The following is a 13,984-nucleotide window of genomic DNA, read 5'->3' as shown; positions in this document are numbered from 1 at the left end:
AGAATTCCCACTTCCTATTCCAAGAACTCCTTCCAGGCAAATGAAGCCCCTGTTGTCCAAAACAAAACGAATCCAAGCCAATTATTTGGAAATGTTATGGTAGTATGATGGTGAGACTGATTTTCTATACCCTGACTATCCCCGCAATAAAACTACAGTTTCCAAGCTTGCCCAGCGCCATCGTCCCCTCTAAGGCAGGACAATCCCAAGAAGAAGGACAGAGATGCCAGTGGGCGGGTTTTAATTTATAAAGCCAATTTCTGCCTGCACCACTGCCTACCAGCTTGAGATGTCACTCTACAGACATCTCAGGTGCTGCCCTGGCCAGAGGAACACCCACCTGCTGCCTGGATGACAGAGGCGATCCAGTACACCCGGCTGGGGAGTACAGCGTCACTGTTGAGCACCTCCACCTTCATCCCCTTCATCACGTCCTCCCACTGGTCATACAGCGGGACCTGTGTGGCCACAAGAGCATTCAAGGTGGGGAGTGAGCTTCTTGGGCTGGCAGGACAGAGCCCCTCAGGCCTGAGTCACGTCCTTCTCTACCTCAACTTTTCATGTCGCCACTGTGTACAGGAAACTAGGCTAGTACTAGTACTCAGAGATGAGCAGGGCGAGCCCACTATCCCTGAAGAGATGAGCTGGAACAGGGGTGGGAGAATGGGGGCAGGCCAGGGGACAGGTGGAGGTCCAGAGTCACAGACCTAAGTTCTAAACATTACAGGGCTAGCCCCCAGTCGTGTCAACCGGGGTATAACACATCTTGGCAAGCCTCAGTCTCTTTGTTACCATGTCAGCCTGGACAGTAACACATTTTAGCACTTACTGTGTGCCGGGCACTGTTCTTGGTGCAAACACCAATACCTATCGTCACTCAACTTGGGCAGTAAGTATCATGACCCCTTGTTCACAGAACTGCCTGGCCTCGTGCTATCCCTGGCATGTCCTTCTCCTTAGTAGTGGGCTACCTGAGGCTGCCTTCCTAGTACATAAAATGCTTCTCTGCCAATGGTACCTTGATTCTACCTTGAGAAAGCAGAGTAATTTTTTCATTCTCAAGCCTGACCTAAGCCAGTCGAGGTGTTCTATCCATCTCCCTGGGCACAGATATTGGTTTGTCACTGAACCAGGAAATAGTTGTGCTGGCCCAGACACACAGGGGCAGGTTTCTACAGAGCATATTGAATCTAGTGTGTTAAATGCAAGTACAATGTAACTCCCCTGCAAGGACAGTGCTGGGAGCCCTAGAGAATCTGGGCAAAGAAGAGGTTGTCCCAGTAAGGAGGATGCAGTCTTCATCAGCAACTCAGAGGAGTAGAGCCAGTTAACCGAGTAGAGAGCCAACTTGTCAACCGTGCAAGGCACTTCCCAGCATTCAGGAGCAGTTCAGAAAGGAGGGTAGACAGTGGGTTTTTTTCTGGTTAGAGGAGTCCTCAGGACTCAAGAGGTCTGGACTTCAGGGTATGGCAGTGAAAGACAAATGAAGACCCTGCTACAGGTGTCCCCCCAGGCCTGCAGGCTATTGTGGGTTACAGTGGCTAGGTATTAAGTTCCTGACCTCAAGCCCACCCCACCAAGATCTTGCCCTTCTGGTTCCTCAGTGATAGGAGCAAGAGAGTCTTCTGCAGAGGTTGGTCCAGGAGCTATCCACACCTGCCTCCTGCCACCAAGGGGCCCAGCCAGTATAAAAGCACTATGCTTTCAACAGGAAAAACGCTAAATAGTGGGGAGAAATGGGAGAAGGGCTTCAAAATTGGAAAGGCCCTCAGGGAAGGGCTGGGGATAGCTCAGTGGTAGAGAGTGCACCCTGCAATCATGAAGACCTGGATCCCACCCCCAGCACCAAGAAGAAAAAGAAAAAGAAAAAGAAGGGTCCTTAGATATCAATTAACGTAGTGTAAATAAGCCAGGTAGGGACCTCAGGGAGGAGTTGCAGCTCAGCCGGGGGGGGGGGGGGGGGGGGGTGACCCTTAACAGGTGTCAGCAGGGCGTTTTCTGAGAAGCAGACGGAAAGGCACATGGAGCTATGGCAAGCTGGGGCTTCTCCACGCAGACCTGCCCATGTTCTCTCCAGAGTGTGGCTGTCCTGTGAGGTGGGAAGCACCAGAGCCAGCCCGTGCCCATCCCTGGCTGTCCCTCCTTCCCTGTCAGGGCACTCACGTGTTTAAAGCAGCTGACAGGAGCAGCCTTGTAACTGTGATCCTTCAGGAACTTCCCCCAGTCAAATCCCAAGACCAGAGCTGCAGAGCAGAAAGAGGAAGAGTAGAGGCTGAGGACCCACACAGCCAGGCTAGGGACCTGCACCCTGAGGATCCAGGCAAGGCACAGAAGCAGGGCCCTTTCCTCAGCCAGCAACCCCTAATAGCTCTGCACTTCAGCCCCTCACAAATCACCATACCCGCCCCACTAATGGCCATCAGGATAGGGAGGACCAACCTACATGCCCCAGACACTCAGACTTAAGAGAAGATTAACATTCAGAGGGAAATCTCTCCCCTTTTTCCTCCAAATCAAGGGAAATTCAAATGTCCCTGGCTTAACTCCCAGGCCTCCTCCAGCCTCCCAATGGCCACAGATGATGTGAACAGATGGGAGGAGCACACACTTAGGCCCCTCCACCCTCCTGTCCATGAAGGGCAACTTCAATCAGGAACTCAGACCAACACAGCACAGCTGCTTTGGGCCTACATACAATTTGCTCAGAAACTGCTACATTCAGAAAAATGAGAAAAAAGACCCTTTCCATCCTACTACCCTCCCTGCTTCACAAGCCCTCTGAACCAGACCTGGGCCTCCACTGCCCCAAGGAAAGAGAAGCCCTTGGGATAAAAGCAAAAAGAAACAAAATCAGCTACATCTTGGTTTTTGAGTGATCAAGAGTAGGAGCCCTGATAACCAAAGGGTGTTTGAGGGATTTTCTGAAGTCATTTCCACAACACCCACCCAGGTGGGATGATACCATCCACAGCAAGCCTGGGTCTGGCCACCCTGCAGCAGGGTTTTCCCGTCCTCGCTCTTAGGGAAGGCCACCCCGCCCTGTCCCCCACGCCAGCCTCTGCTGTCTCACCATCTTGTCCTGTTGGTGTCCCGTCTGCTAGCTGTCCTGTCCCTTGGGAGTGGAGGAAGGCTCCGATTTTGGCAGACCAGGCTGCCTTATGAAGGACTTTGGCTTTCTTGGTGGGTGGTTTTCCCTGGAGGGGACAGAAGATGAGTGTCCTGTTCTTGGTCCAGTTACTTCACCTCTTCAGGGCTTCAGTTTCTTTTGTAAAACTGAAGGATGGGCAATAGCTCTTGGCTCAGAGGGTGGGTACAGGGAAGGTTTGGGGGTCACAGGAGCTGCAGGGCAGGGAGGGACATGTGTTCTGCTTCCTCTAGGAACCTCTCCCTCAGCTTCAACTCTCATCTCCCCCCTCCTGGGCTCCTCAGGGCCTGCAGGAGAATGGCTACAGAGGGACAAGAAACTCTCTGAAACGGGAGGCAACATTTTACATTTATGTGATTCTGGAAAGATAGTCTTCAGCCTTCATCAGGTGCTCAAAGAGCACAGACCTTAAAGACTGATGTGATCTGTACCTTGTGCCATAATATATATATATATATATATATATATTTTTTTTTTTTCTTTTTGTGGTTCTGGAGATAGAACCCAGAGCCTCATATATGTAGGCAAGTGCTCTGCCACTGAGCCACATCACCAGCCCTGTATCTTGTAACTTCAATACTGAGGAGAAAGGGCAGGAAGAGATGAGTGAAGCAGAAATGTGGGTTTGTGTATTTGCTTACTGCAGTACTGGAGACTGAACCCAGGGCCTCACACATCCTAGGCATTCTACCACTGAGTTGTATTCCCTACCCTTTATTTATTTATTTGTAGGTGAACACAATAACCTTTATTTTTTAATTTTTTGGTAGGTACTGGGGATTGAACTCAGGGGCACTCAACCACTGATCCAGCCCTATTTTGTATTTTATTTAGAGACAGGGTCTCACTGAGTTGCTTAGTGCCTCACAGTTGCTATGGCTGGCTTTTTTTTTTTTTAATTATTATTATTATTTTAGTTGTTGATGGACCTTTATTTTATTTATTTATATGTGGTGCTGAGAATCGAACCCAGTGCCTCAAACGTGTTAGGCAAGTGCTCTACCACTGTGCTACAATCCCAGCCCCACTGAGGCTGGCTTTGAACTTGAGATCCTCCTGCCTCAGCCTCCTAAATTGCTGGGATTTTAGGCATACACCACCACACCTGGCCCAACCCTTTATTTTTAAAAGCACATCTGTAATCTCAGCAACCTGGGAGTTTGAGATAGGAGGATCACCAAATTTGAAGTCAGCCTCAGCAAATTTACGAAGATCCTGTCTCAAAATAACAAAGAGAAAAAAATTGAGAGAGGGTCTTGCTAAATTATCTAGGCTGACCTTGAACTTGTGGTTCTCCCCTGTCTCATCTTCCTAAGTAGCTGAGATTATAGGTGTGTGCCTCAGTACCTGGCAGAAAAGTGGATTTAGAGGCTGGGGCTATAGCTTAGTGGCAATGTTTGCCTAGCATGTGTGAGGCACTGGTTTCGATCCTTAGTACCACCTAAAAATAAAAACAAATAAAATAATCTACAACTACAAAAAAGAAAAAAGAAAGAAATGTGGGCTTAAATCCCAGCAGACCTTCAGTCAAATACTTCTACAATGTATTAAAAATATTTTTAGCTGTAGATGGACATAATACCTTTATTTCGTTTATTTATTTTTATGTGGTGCTGAGGATTGAATCCAATGCCTAACACATGCTAGGCAAGCACTCTACCACTGAGCCACAACCCCAGCCCTAAAATTTTTAGTGATATCTCTTTAAGGTATTAAAACTCCTGAGCTTTTAAAAGGGGAATTTTAAATTTATTTTTATTTTTAAATTCAGTATAAAGAAATAAGAATTTTTTAAAAATCCAGGCTTTTTCCCCCGTCACTGCTAAGGCTTGAACCAGGGCCTCCCACATGCTAGGCAAGAGTTCTACCACTGAGCTACAACCCTGGCCCTGATATCCATATTTTAGGACCACTGATGGACTAGGAAGGCCAAGCCCTCAGCAAATAGGTCCTGTAGCTGTCATCAATATCATTAGCTCCCTGAGGACAGGGACGTTTCCATGCTCTGACTAAAATCCACAAAATGAGGGGAACAATTGTAACTGTCTCAAAGTTGACAAAGCATATGAAGCACTAACCAGAGAGATCCAGCCTGCAGCAACTTCCAGTAAATGTCAGGGCAGCGGTTCTCTAGCTTTGCAGTACGTTAGCACTGGCTGGGGGCTCTTTAAAATCCCCAGGTCTAGGCCATGCTCCATCCCAGTTTAATTGGAATCTTTGGGAGTCAGACACAAGCCTTGGTATTTTTAAAGTTTTCCAGGCAATGGCGACATGCAGACGAGTTTGCAAACCAGTGCTACACATGTGGACAACTGGAGGCCAGCACTTGTGATTACCGTCCAGCCAAGGTTCCACTGTTGTCTTCCCACAGAGCCACCTGGGTGTCAATCCAAGTCCCTGGACCTCCACACACTGAATCAATGAGTGGATAGGAGTGTTTCTCCATGTCTCCAAGTTCTATAAACATCAACCACTAGAGACTGGAAAGATTATCTACGTGACTGCCTATGACATGGAATCAGACAAAACACTGACTTCTGAGCCCCTGTGGCCTGCGATCCTCATGCTTGTTTCCCAGCTTCCTTCAAGGCATATATAAAATGTAGCATGGGGCTGGGGATGTGGCTCAAGCGGTAGCGCGCTCGCCTGGCATGTGTGGGGTGCTGGGTTCGATGCTCAGCACCAAATAAAAATAAAATAAGGATGTTGTGTCCACCAAAAACTGAAAAATAAATATTAAAAAAATCTCTCTCTCTCTCTCTCTCTCTCTCTCTTTGAAAGAAAGAAAATATGTGTAGGTTATAAAAAAATAATAAAAATAAAATAAAACGTAGCGTGAAGACCAAGGACATCAGGCTCCCCCGAGATAAAACTGATAGTTTTATCAGTTCCTTGGGGGTAGGGAATAGAGGGTAGCTCCAGGGATTAATTCCTCTGTCCTCTGAAGTTTGAGGGCGTACTAAATACCAAGAAAATTTGAGGTTTCAGACAACCATAAGCAAAGAGCTCCTCCCCAAGCCCTTGCTGTTTCCTAGCCTTGGATCAGTTGGTGGTTCCTGTCTCAGCACCCAGGGCCCAGGGAAGGGTGCAAGTGGTGGTCTCTCACCTGTAATCTAGCCAGGATACTGGCTTTTTTGGAGTTGGAGGAGTAGCTCCTGGAACAGGAGACACTGCAGAACCTCTTGGTCTTGGAGAAGAAGGCTTCCCGTGTGCCCACGATACCACACATCTCACAAACGGCTGGGAAGAGAATTTAGCACATGACTTACCAATATGGTTACCTCAAATCCAACAAAATGATGGGCCCTTCAAAGCCTTGGGCACTGCACTAACCAGGTAAGCCCCAGTACCCACTAAGGCTGACAGCTGGAGAAGAGGAGGAGGCAGGAGGCGGGACTGCTATGTGTGTGTGTATTTCCCCCCACCCAGGACAGGGTGTCCCTATGTTGCCCAAGCTGGCCTCAAGGGATCCTCCTGCCTCAGCCTCCTGAATAGCTGGGACCAGCAGCGTGCCACACACCCAGCCTGGCGTGTATATGTGAATCTGTCTCACCCAAGCTATGCTGCTTGGCTTCCCTTTGTTATATCAATGGTGGGGCTAGGGGAAATGCATGAGAAGGACCGGGCACATAAGCAGGTGTTAGCAACTTTTCAAGAGACGATGAAAGGGGAAAATGTGTGTAAAAGGAGGAAAACAGAAAAGTGCCAAAGTGAATCTCTGTGGCTTTATTTAAATAGTAAGGAGACTGAATTAAATCCATGTTTCAATCACCCGAGGAGCTTTTAAAAAATTCCAGAACCTAAGATTCTCATGAAATGGTTTGCTATGAGACACTGACATCTGTAGTGTTACAACCTCCCCAGGTGATTCTAATTTGCAGTCAGGGAACTTGTGGACTAGGTGGTTTCCAATGATTCCTTCTAGTGATGAAGTTCTAAGACTCTAAGAAAATGGTTGAGAGAAAATAGAAGGGAGAAAGACGAAAGAAAGAAAAATGGAAGAAAAGACAATATGAATAGAAAGAAGGATCAACTGACAAAAAGTGTTAGATTATAGCTGGGTCCAGTGGCACATGCCTGTAATCCCAGCTCAGGAGGCTGAGGCAGGAGGATCATGAGTTCAAAGCCAGCCTCAGCAAAAGCGAGGTGCTAAGCAACTCAGTGATACCCTGTCTCTAACACAAAATAGGGCTGGGGATGTGGCTCAGTGGCTGAGTTCAATCTCCAGTATGCCCCCCACCAAAAAAAAGTATTAGATTACTATTCCAAAAAGTTTAAGAAGCCAGGCGCAGTTGAACATGCCTGTAATCCTAGTGACTTGGGAGGCTGAGGAAGGATTCCAAGTTCAAGGCCAGATTCAACAACTAGACTCTGTCTCAAAATTTAAAAAAAAAAAAGGCAAAAAAAGAAAAAGAAAAAAAAAGAGAGAGAGACAGACTTTTGACTGGGGATACAGCTCAGTTGGTAGAGTGCTTGCCTTGCACGCACAAGGCCCTGCGTTCCATGCCCAGCACCACAAAAAGTAAATAAATAAATAAATTAAAAAAAATAAAAAGGCCTGATGATGTAGCTCAATGGTAAAGAACCCCTAGGTTCAGTCCCCAGTGCTGGGAAAAAAAAAAAAAAAAAACAGAACTTAGAGATCAAAGAACGGAGATATCATCAAAGCCTGTCTAGCCCGCCTCTCTTCACACACTGGAGGCCCTGACACAGGCCCAGCAGCTATCCAAGCATTAGATCTCTGAAGCCCAGCTGGTTTCCAGATGATCCATGGGATTCTTAGTGCTCCACTCCATCCAGATCCTTTTGTTTTGGCAGTACTGAAGATTGAATTCAGGCAGGCTCTATCACTGAGCCACAACCCCAGCCTTTTAAAAAATTTATTCTGAGACAGGGACTTGCTAAATTGCTCAGGCTGGTCTCAAACTTGTGATTTTCCTCCCACAGCCTCTCAAGTTGCCAGGATAAAAGGTGTGAGCCACTGCTCCTGGTTCCACCCAAATCCTCTTTCCTGGAGGTCACTTTATCCTGTACCCCCAACCACCAATTCCCTCATTTCTCACCAACAAGTTATTATTAATAGCCCACAAGTTACTATTATTATCTTTTTGGTGGTGCTAGGAATCAAACCAAGGGCCTCACCTGCTAGGCAAGTGCTCTACCACTGAGCCACACCCATAGTCCTCCATAAGGTATTATTTATCCCTTCTGGGAAGACACCCCACAGCCCTTAAGATTTCCTATCTTCTCCACATGCAGACTGAGAAATCCCCAGCCTTCTCACACAAATGTAAAAGCAGTACCACATTCCTGACTGGCATCTAATATGTGCTGCATAAACATTAGTTGAATCAAAGAATGAATGAAATCACAATTTGAAACCAGACCGCAATAGAGGAATGACCCCCCTGGCCAAGTCCTTAGACATCTGATCCATAAGATCAAGCAGTCTTTTACATCTGGATGGCTCTGGTCAAACCGCCTGTATTCATTCCCTGTTCCTTCATAACCTCCTGACTCCTCTCCATCTTCAGGGGATACTGTGAAGGCACCTGGTTCAGAACCACTGCCATCCAAGGAGCGGGGAGTCCCAGGGCTGAGCAAATGCAGGGGGGAGGTTGGAAGCTCCCCTGCTTCTCGATCTTCATTTTCTGCTTCACTTGACTCCTCCAGATAGGAGCTGCTCTCACTGCCCACACTGCTGTTGTAACTCCGGAAACTATCATAGCCTCCAAATAGCTCTAAGTCATCATCTTCCTCTTCTTCCTCCATTGGTTCCGAAGATGGGGTCTCCTAGTAGAAGGATGACACAAACCAGGCAGAAAAAAATATGGTTGGTTTTAGTGTATGGGGAGAGAATCTGCAGATCTGCTACCAACCCACTTTCTGATTCTTTGTCAACATTTTGGGAAACATTTGAAATACCCCTTTTTTGCAAACACAAGTATCATTACTTCTTTTTATACATTTCTTCACCATAATTCAACACAACAGCATAAGACAGAAAATGTTAGGAATTCACTAGGCTCCTGTGGATCTACAAAGGATGATTTTATACACACACACACACACACACACACACACATATATATTTATTTATTTATTTTTAAGTTGTAGTTGGACACAATACTTTCACTTTATTTATTTATTCTTATGTGGTGCTGAGGATCGAACCCAGGGCCACACATGTGCGAGGCAAGCGCTCTACCGCTGAACCACAACCCCAGCCCCCAAAGGATGATATTTTAACATGGATGAAATAGAACACAGTGGCTGCAATTGTAGTTCAGTGGTGGAGCACTTGCCTTGCAAGTGTTAGGCACCGGGTTAAATTCTCAGCACCACAAAAAAATAAATAAAGGTATTGTGTCCATCTACAACTAAAAAATGTTAAAAAAAAAAAAGAAAGAAATAGAATACAGTTGTTCCTTGACTTTCAAGGGGGTTACATACTGATAAGTCCATCAAAAATTGAAAATATTTTAAGTGAAAATTGCATTTAGCACACATAACCTATTAAATATCATAGCTGAGCAACACTGTACACCACAGTGTACTAAGCAATCCCAGATGATTGTGTCACTGACAAAGCTACAGTCACTGTCCAGCATCATGAGAGATTATGCTACTTACTGGTAACTTGGGAACAGGCTAAAATTCAAAGTACAGTTTCTATTGAATGTATATTGCTTTCCCACCACTGTAAAATAAATTAAAAAAAAAACTGTAAGTTGGAAACCTGAAGTTTGTTTGACAATGTGAAAATATCTTAAATACCTTGAAAAGACATTCCAGGGGGCTGGGGTTGTGGCTCAGTGGCAGAGTGCTTGCCTAGCATGCATAAGGCACTGGGTTTGATCCCCAGCACCTCATAAAGAAAACTAAATAAACAAAATAAAGGTATTGTGAGCATCTACAACTAAAAAAATTATTATTATTTTTTTAAATTTCTCCTTTCTAGGGGCTGGGGATGTGGCTCAAGTGGTAGCGCGCTTGCCTAGCATGCGTGAGTCACTGGGTTTGATTCTCAGCACCACATAAAAATAAAGTTATTGTGTCCACCTAAAACTAAAAGATAAATATTAAAAAATTTTCTCCTTTCTAGAGTAGAAAACTTATATTATAAATTCATTCTTCTTTGTTCAGCATCTATACCCCAAATAACTTCAACTAAAAAAAACAAAAAACAAAACAAAAAAAAAACCTCAGCATGGTGGCACACATCTATAATCCTAGCAGCTCTGGAGAATGAGGCAGGAGGATTGTGAGTTCAAAGCCAGCCTCAGCAACAGCAAGGTGCTAAGCAACTCAGTGAGACCTTGTCTCTAAATAAAATACAAAAAATAGGGTGGGGGATGTGGTTCAGTGGCTGAGTGCTCCTGAGTTCAATTCCTGGTATCTCGACCCCTCCACCCCAAGAAAAAACAATTTAACAGGCTGGGGTTGTGGCTCAATGGTAGAGCACTTGCCTGGTATGTGTGATGCTCTGGGTTCAATCCTCAGCACTGCATATAAATAAATGAAAAATAAGGATCCATCAACAATTAAACAACTAAAAAAAAAACCTTTAAAAACAATGCCAAAAAAAAAAAAAAGTCAACACACACACACAATTTAAGTCAGGGAAAAGTTAATTCAAGACCCAGACTGTGCCAAGAAAGATATGAAAGGCAGATGACACACAGGTAGCTATGACATGATGGTATATAGCACAACTTTATTTATTTGTACCAGGGATTGAACCCAGAGGCACTTAACCACTGAGCCACATCCCCAGCCCTTTTTTAATTATATATATATATTTTTTTTTTCAATGGACCTTTATTTATTTGTATATAGTGCTGAGGATCAAACCCAGTGCCTCACAAATGCTAGGCAAGTGTTCTACCACTGAGCTACAACCCCAGACCCCCCAGCCCTTTTTTTCTTAAATATTTTTTAGTTGTCAAAGGACCTTTATTTTATATGTGGTGCTGAGAATCGAACCCAGTGCCTCACATTCGGTAGGCAAGCAATCTGCCATTCAACCATAGCTCCAGCCTCACCCCCAGCTCTTTTTTATATTTTATTTAGAGACAGGGTCTCATTGAATTGCTTAGCACCTTGCCATTGCTGAAGCTGGCTTTGAACTCAAGATCCTCCTGCCTCACCCTCAGAAGCCATTGGTGTGTATCATAGTACGAGGCTGATTTTTTGTTTTAAAAAATAATTTTTTTGGGGGGGGCTGGGGATGTGGCTCAAGCGGTAGCGCACTTGCCTGGCATGCGTGCAGCCCGGGTTCAATCCTCAGCACCACATACAAACAAAGATGTTGTGTCCGCTGAAAACTAAAAAATATGAAAAAAATTCTCTCTCTAAAAAAAAAAAAAATAAATAAATAATTTATTTTGTTATAGATGAACACAATACCTTTTTTTCTTTATCTTTTTTTTTTAATGAACTCATTTTTTTTTAGATGTGTAGACCTTTATTTTATGCATTTACTTATATGAGGTGCCGAAAATCAAACCCATGCTAGGCAAGCGCTCTACCACTGAGCCACAGCCTCAGCCCAATGCCTTTGTTTTATTTACTTATTTTTATATGGTGCTGAGGCTCAAACCTGGTGCTTCACATGTGCTAGGTAAGCTATCTACCACTGACCTCAGCCCCAGCCCTTTAATTAGGTATGTATGCATTTATTTTTGGTACTGGGGATTGAACCTGGGACTCTTAACCACTAAGCCACATCCTCAGCTGTTTTTTTATTTTATTTTATTTTATTTATTTTTGAGATAGGGTCTTACTAAGTTGTAGCACAGCTTTAAATTAAGCTCTGATTCTAACTAGCTACAGGTCTTTAGGCAATTCATTCAACCTCTATGGCCCTCTATTTTCTTTCTTTCTTTCTTTTTTAAACATATTTTTTAGGGACTGGGGTTGTGGCTCAGCTCATAAGAGATCCTGGATTCGATCCTCAGCACCACATAAAAAAATAAATAAATAAACAAAATAAAGATATTGTGTCCATGTATAACTAAAAAAATATTTTAAAAAATATTTTTTAGTTGTCAATGGACCTTTATTTTATTTATTTATATGTGGTGCTGAGAATGGAACCCAGAGCCTCACACATGCTAGGCAAGTGCTCTACCACTGAGCCACAACCCCAGTCCCTGGGTCTCTATTTTCTTATCTATGAAATAAGAAAATTTTTGGCTCACAGGCTATGAGATATGAATGGGATATATGTGAAGCAAGGTAGAGTTTGGGGATCTGTGCCAAATACCATCTCTAGTGCTTGCTAGCTAAGAACTTATAACATGTCAATCTCTCAGTGCCTTCATTTTCACAAAATGAGCATAACACAAGCTATTTATTTATTTTATTTAAAAGTATTTTTAATTGTAAATGGACACAATATCTTTTTTTTTAAGAGAGAGTGAGAGAGGAGAGAGAGAGAGAGAGAGAGAATTTTTTTAATATTTATTTTTTAGTTCTCGGCGGACACAACATCTTTGTTTGTATGTGGTGCTGAGGATCGAACCCGGGCCGCACGCATGCCAGGCGAGCGCGCTACCGCTTGAGCCACATCCTCAGCCCCACAATATCTTTTTTATTTATGTGTTTTTATGTAGTGCTGAGGATCGAACCTAGTGCCTCACATGTGCAGGCAAGTGCTCTACACTAAACTATAATCCCAACCCAACAATACTGATTTAAAAGGATTTAAGGGGAAAGAGATAATACTATAAAGCACTCAGAACAGCGACTTACACATATTAAGTCCTCAATAAACGCTGGCAAATATTATTGGCTCAAAGCATGGTTTCTCAAATCAGATTTGCCTGGGTTTAAGACGTGGCTCTATCACTTATCAACTGCATTTGTGATTTTGTGCAAGATATTTAGCCTTGCTACCTACGGTTTCTTCACCAATACGATGGAGATAACAACAAGACTTCTTTAGAGGATTATTATGAAGACTGGGGTCAGAGGTAAAGCTTCATTCTACTTTCAGCAATTAGTGACAGCTCTGAAAGTGTTAGCTATTATTCTTATTTTCCATTTTTAATTCTCCTTTATCCTTAAAGTTTCCCAGCACATGCAAATATGCTAGAAAGGAAATGGAATTTAAATATAAGGAGCCCAGTAGCCAAATGATTGAAGGGTGGGTGGGTTACAGGTTGTTGTAGGGGAGTGGAAAAGGCAACGACAAGATTTTGGAGGCTGATTTACCCCACCTCCTTCCCTTTCCAGCTGTGTTGAGCCTCTGGGAACTCACTACCTCTCTAAGTCCGCTGCTTTAACCATAGACGTGAAGCCACATCCCAGGACGGCGAGGGTGTTTGGAGACCATGCACGCGAACGCTTCAGGCACGGAATAATATTAAACCTCATGTCTCTTCCCTTCCCACCTGGATGCGAAAGGCCTCAACAATCCCTTAGGAACGCGACCACGAGACGAGGAAGACAAAGATCCAAGTGCTCACAGAGCTGGACCCACGTCCCCTTCCCCGGGCTAGCGGGATTTCCTCCCTGAACTCGCGAAGCGACGCGGGTCCCAGGACCACAGGAGCAAAAAGTGACGGCGATTGCCTCTGGCCCTAGCTGGACCTACTACCTCAGTTTACCAATCCGTCCACCCTCAGCCCTCCACGCTCACAGAGTCGCCGAAAGGCCTAAAGACGGATCCGTTGAGCGAGGTTCTCCGGGTTCCCTTTCGCAGTCGTGCTAAGTCTCCTCCCTCTCACCTCAATGCTCCGGGGTTTCTCCATGAGACCTCAGTTTCTTCTACCGTCACCAGGTGCAGGAAGCCATATTGGCCTCGCCGCTCTCCCGGGGCGCACTCATTGGCTG

The 13,984-nt window shown here is 44.7% G+C and overlaps 1 protein-coding gene across 4 annotated transcripts in view; it reads right to left on the bottom strand.

Moving 5' to 3' along the window:
- Nucleotides 1-13,984, bottom strand: part of L3MBTL2 (L3MBTL histone methyl-lysine binding protein 2) — a 23,798-nt gene extending 9,814 nt beyond the window's left edge. The window contains exons 1-8 of one of the 4 annotated variants that reach the window (XM_081310510.1): nucleotides 13,879-13,900; nucleotides 10,615-10,650; nucleotides 9,779-9,845; nucleotides 8,698-8,938; nucleotides 6,252-6,385; nucleotides 3,071-3,194; nucleotides 2,164-2,243; nucleotides 341-458 (exon numbers count right to left, since the gene is read on the bottom strand). In XM_081310510.1, coding sequence (XP_081166636.1) covers nucleotides 341-458; nucleotides 2,164-2,243; nucleotides 3,071-3,194; nucleotides 6,252-6,385; nucleotides 8,698-8,917 — 676 coding nt within the window. In that variant the 5' untranslated portion in view covers nucleotides 8,918-8,938; nucleotides 9,779-9,845; nucleotides 10,615-10,650; nucleotides 13,879-13,900. Of the gene's footprint in view, nucleotides 1-340; nucleotides 459-2,163; nucleotides 2,244-3,070; nucleotides 3,195-6,251; nucleotides 6,386-8,697; nucleotides 8,939-9,778; nucleotides 9,846-10,614; nucleotides 10,651-13,790 lie in introns of all 4 variants that reach the window. The other 3 variants (XM_081310508.1, XM_081310507.1, XM_081310509.1) reach the window with 3 other exon arrangements.

This window comes from Spermophilus citellus (genome assembly GCF_964194105.1).
Source record: "Spermophilus citellus genome assembly, chromosome: 10".
Classification (NCBI taxonomy): Eukaryota; Metazoa; Chordata; class Mammalia; order Rodentia; family Sciuridae; genus Spermophilus; species Spermophilus citellus.
The sequence above is the reverse complement of the archived record's forward strand: the minus strand, read 5'-3'. Positions and strand labels throughout refer to the sequence as shown.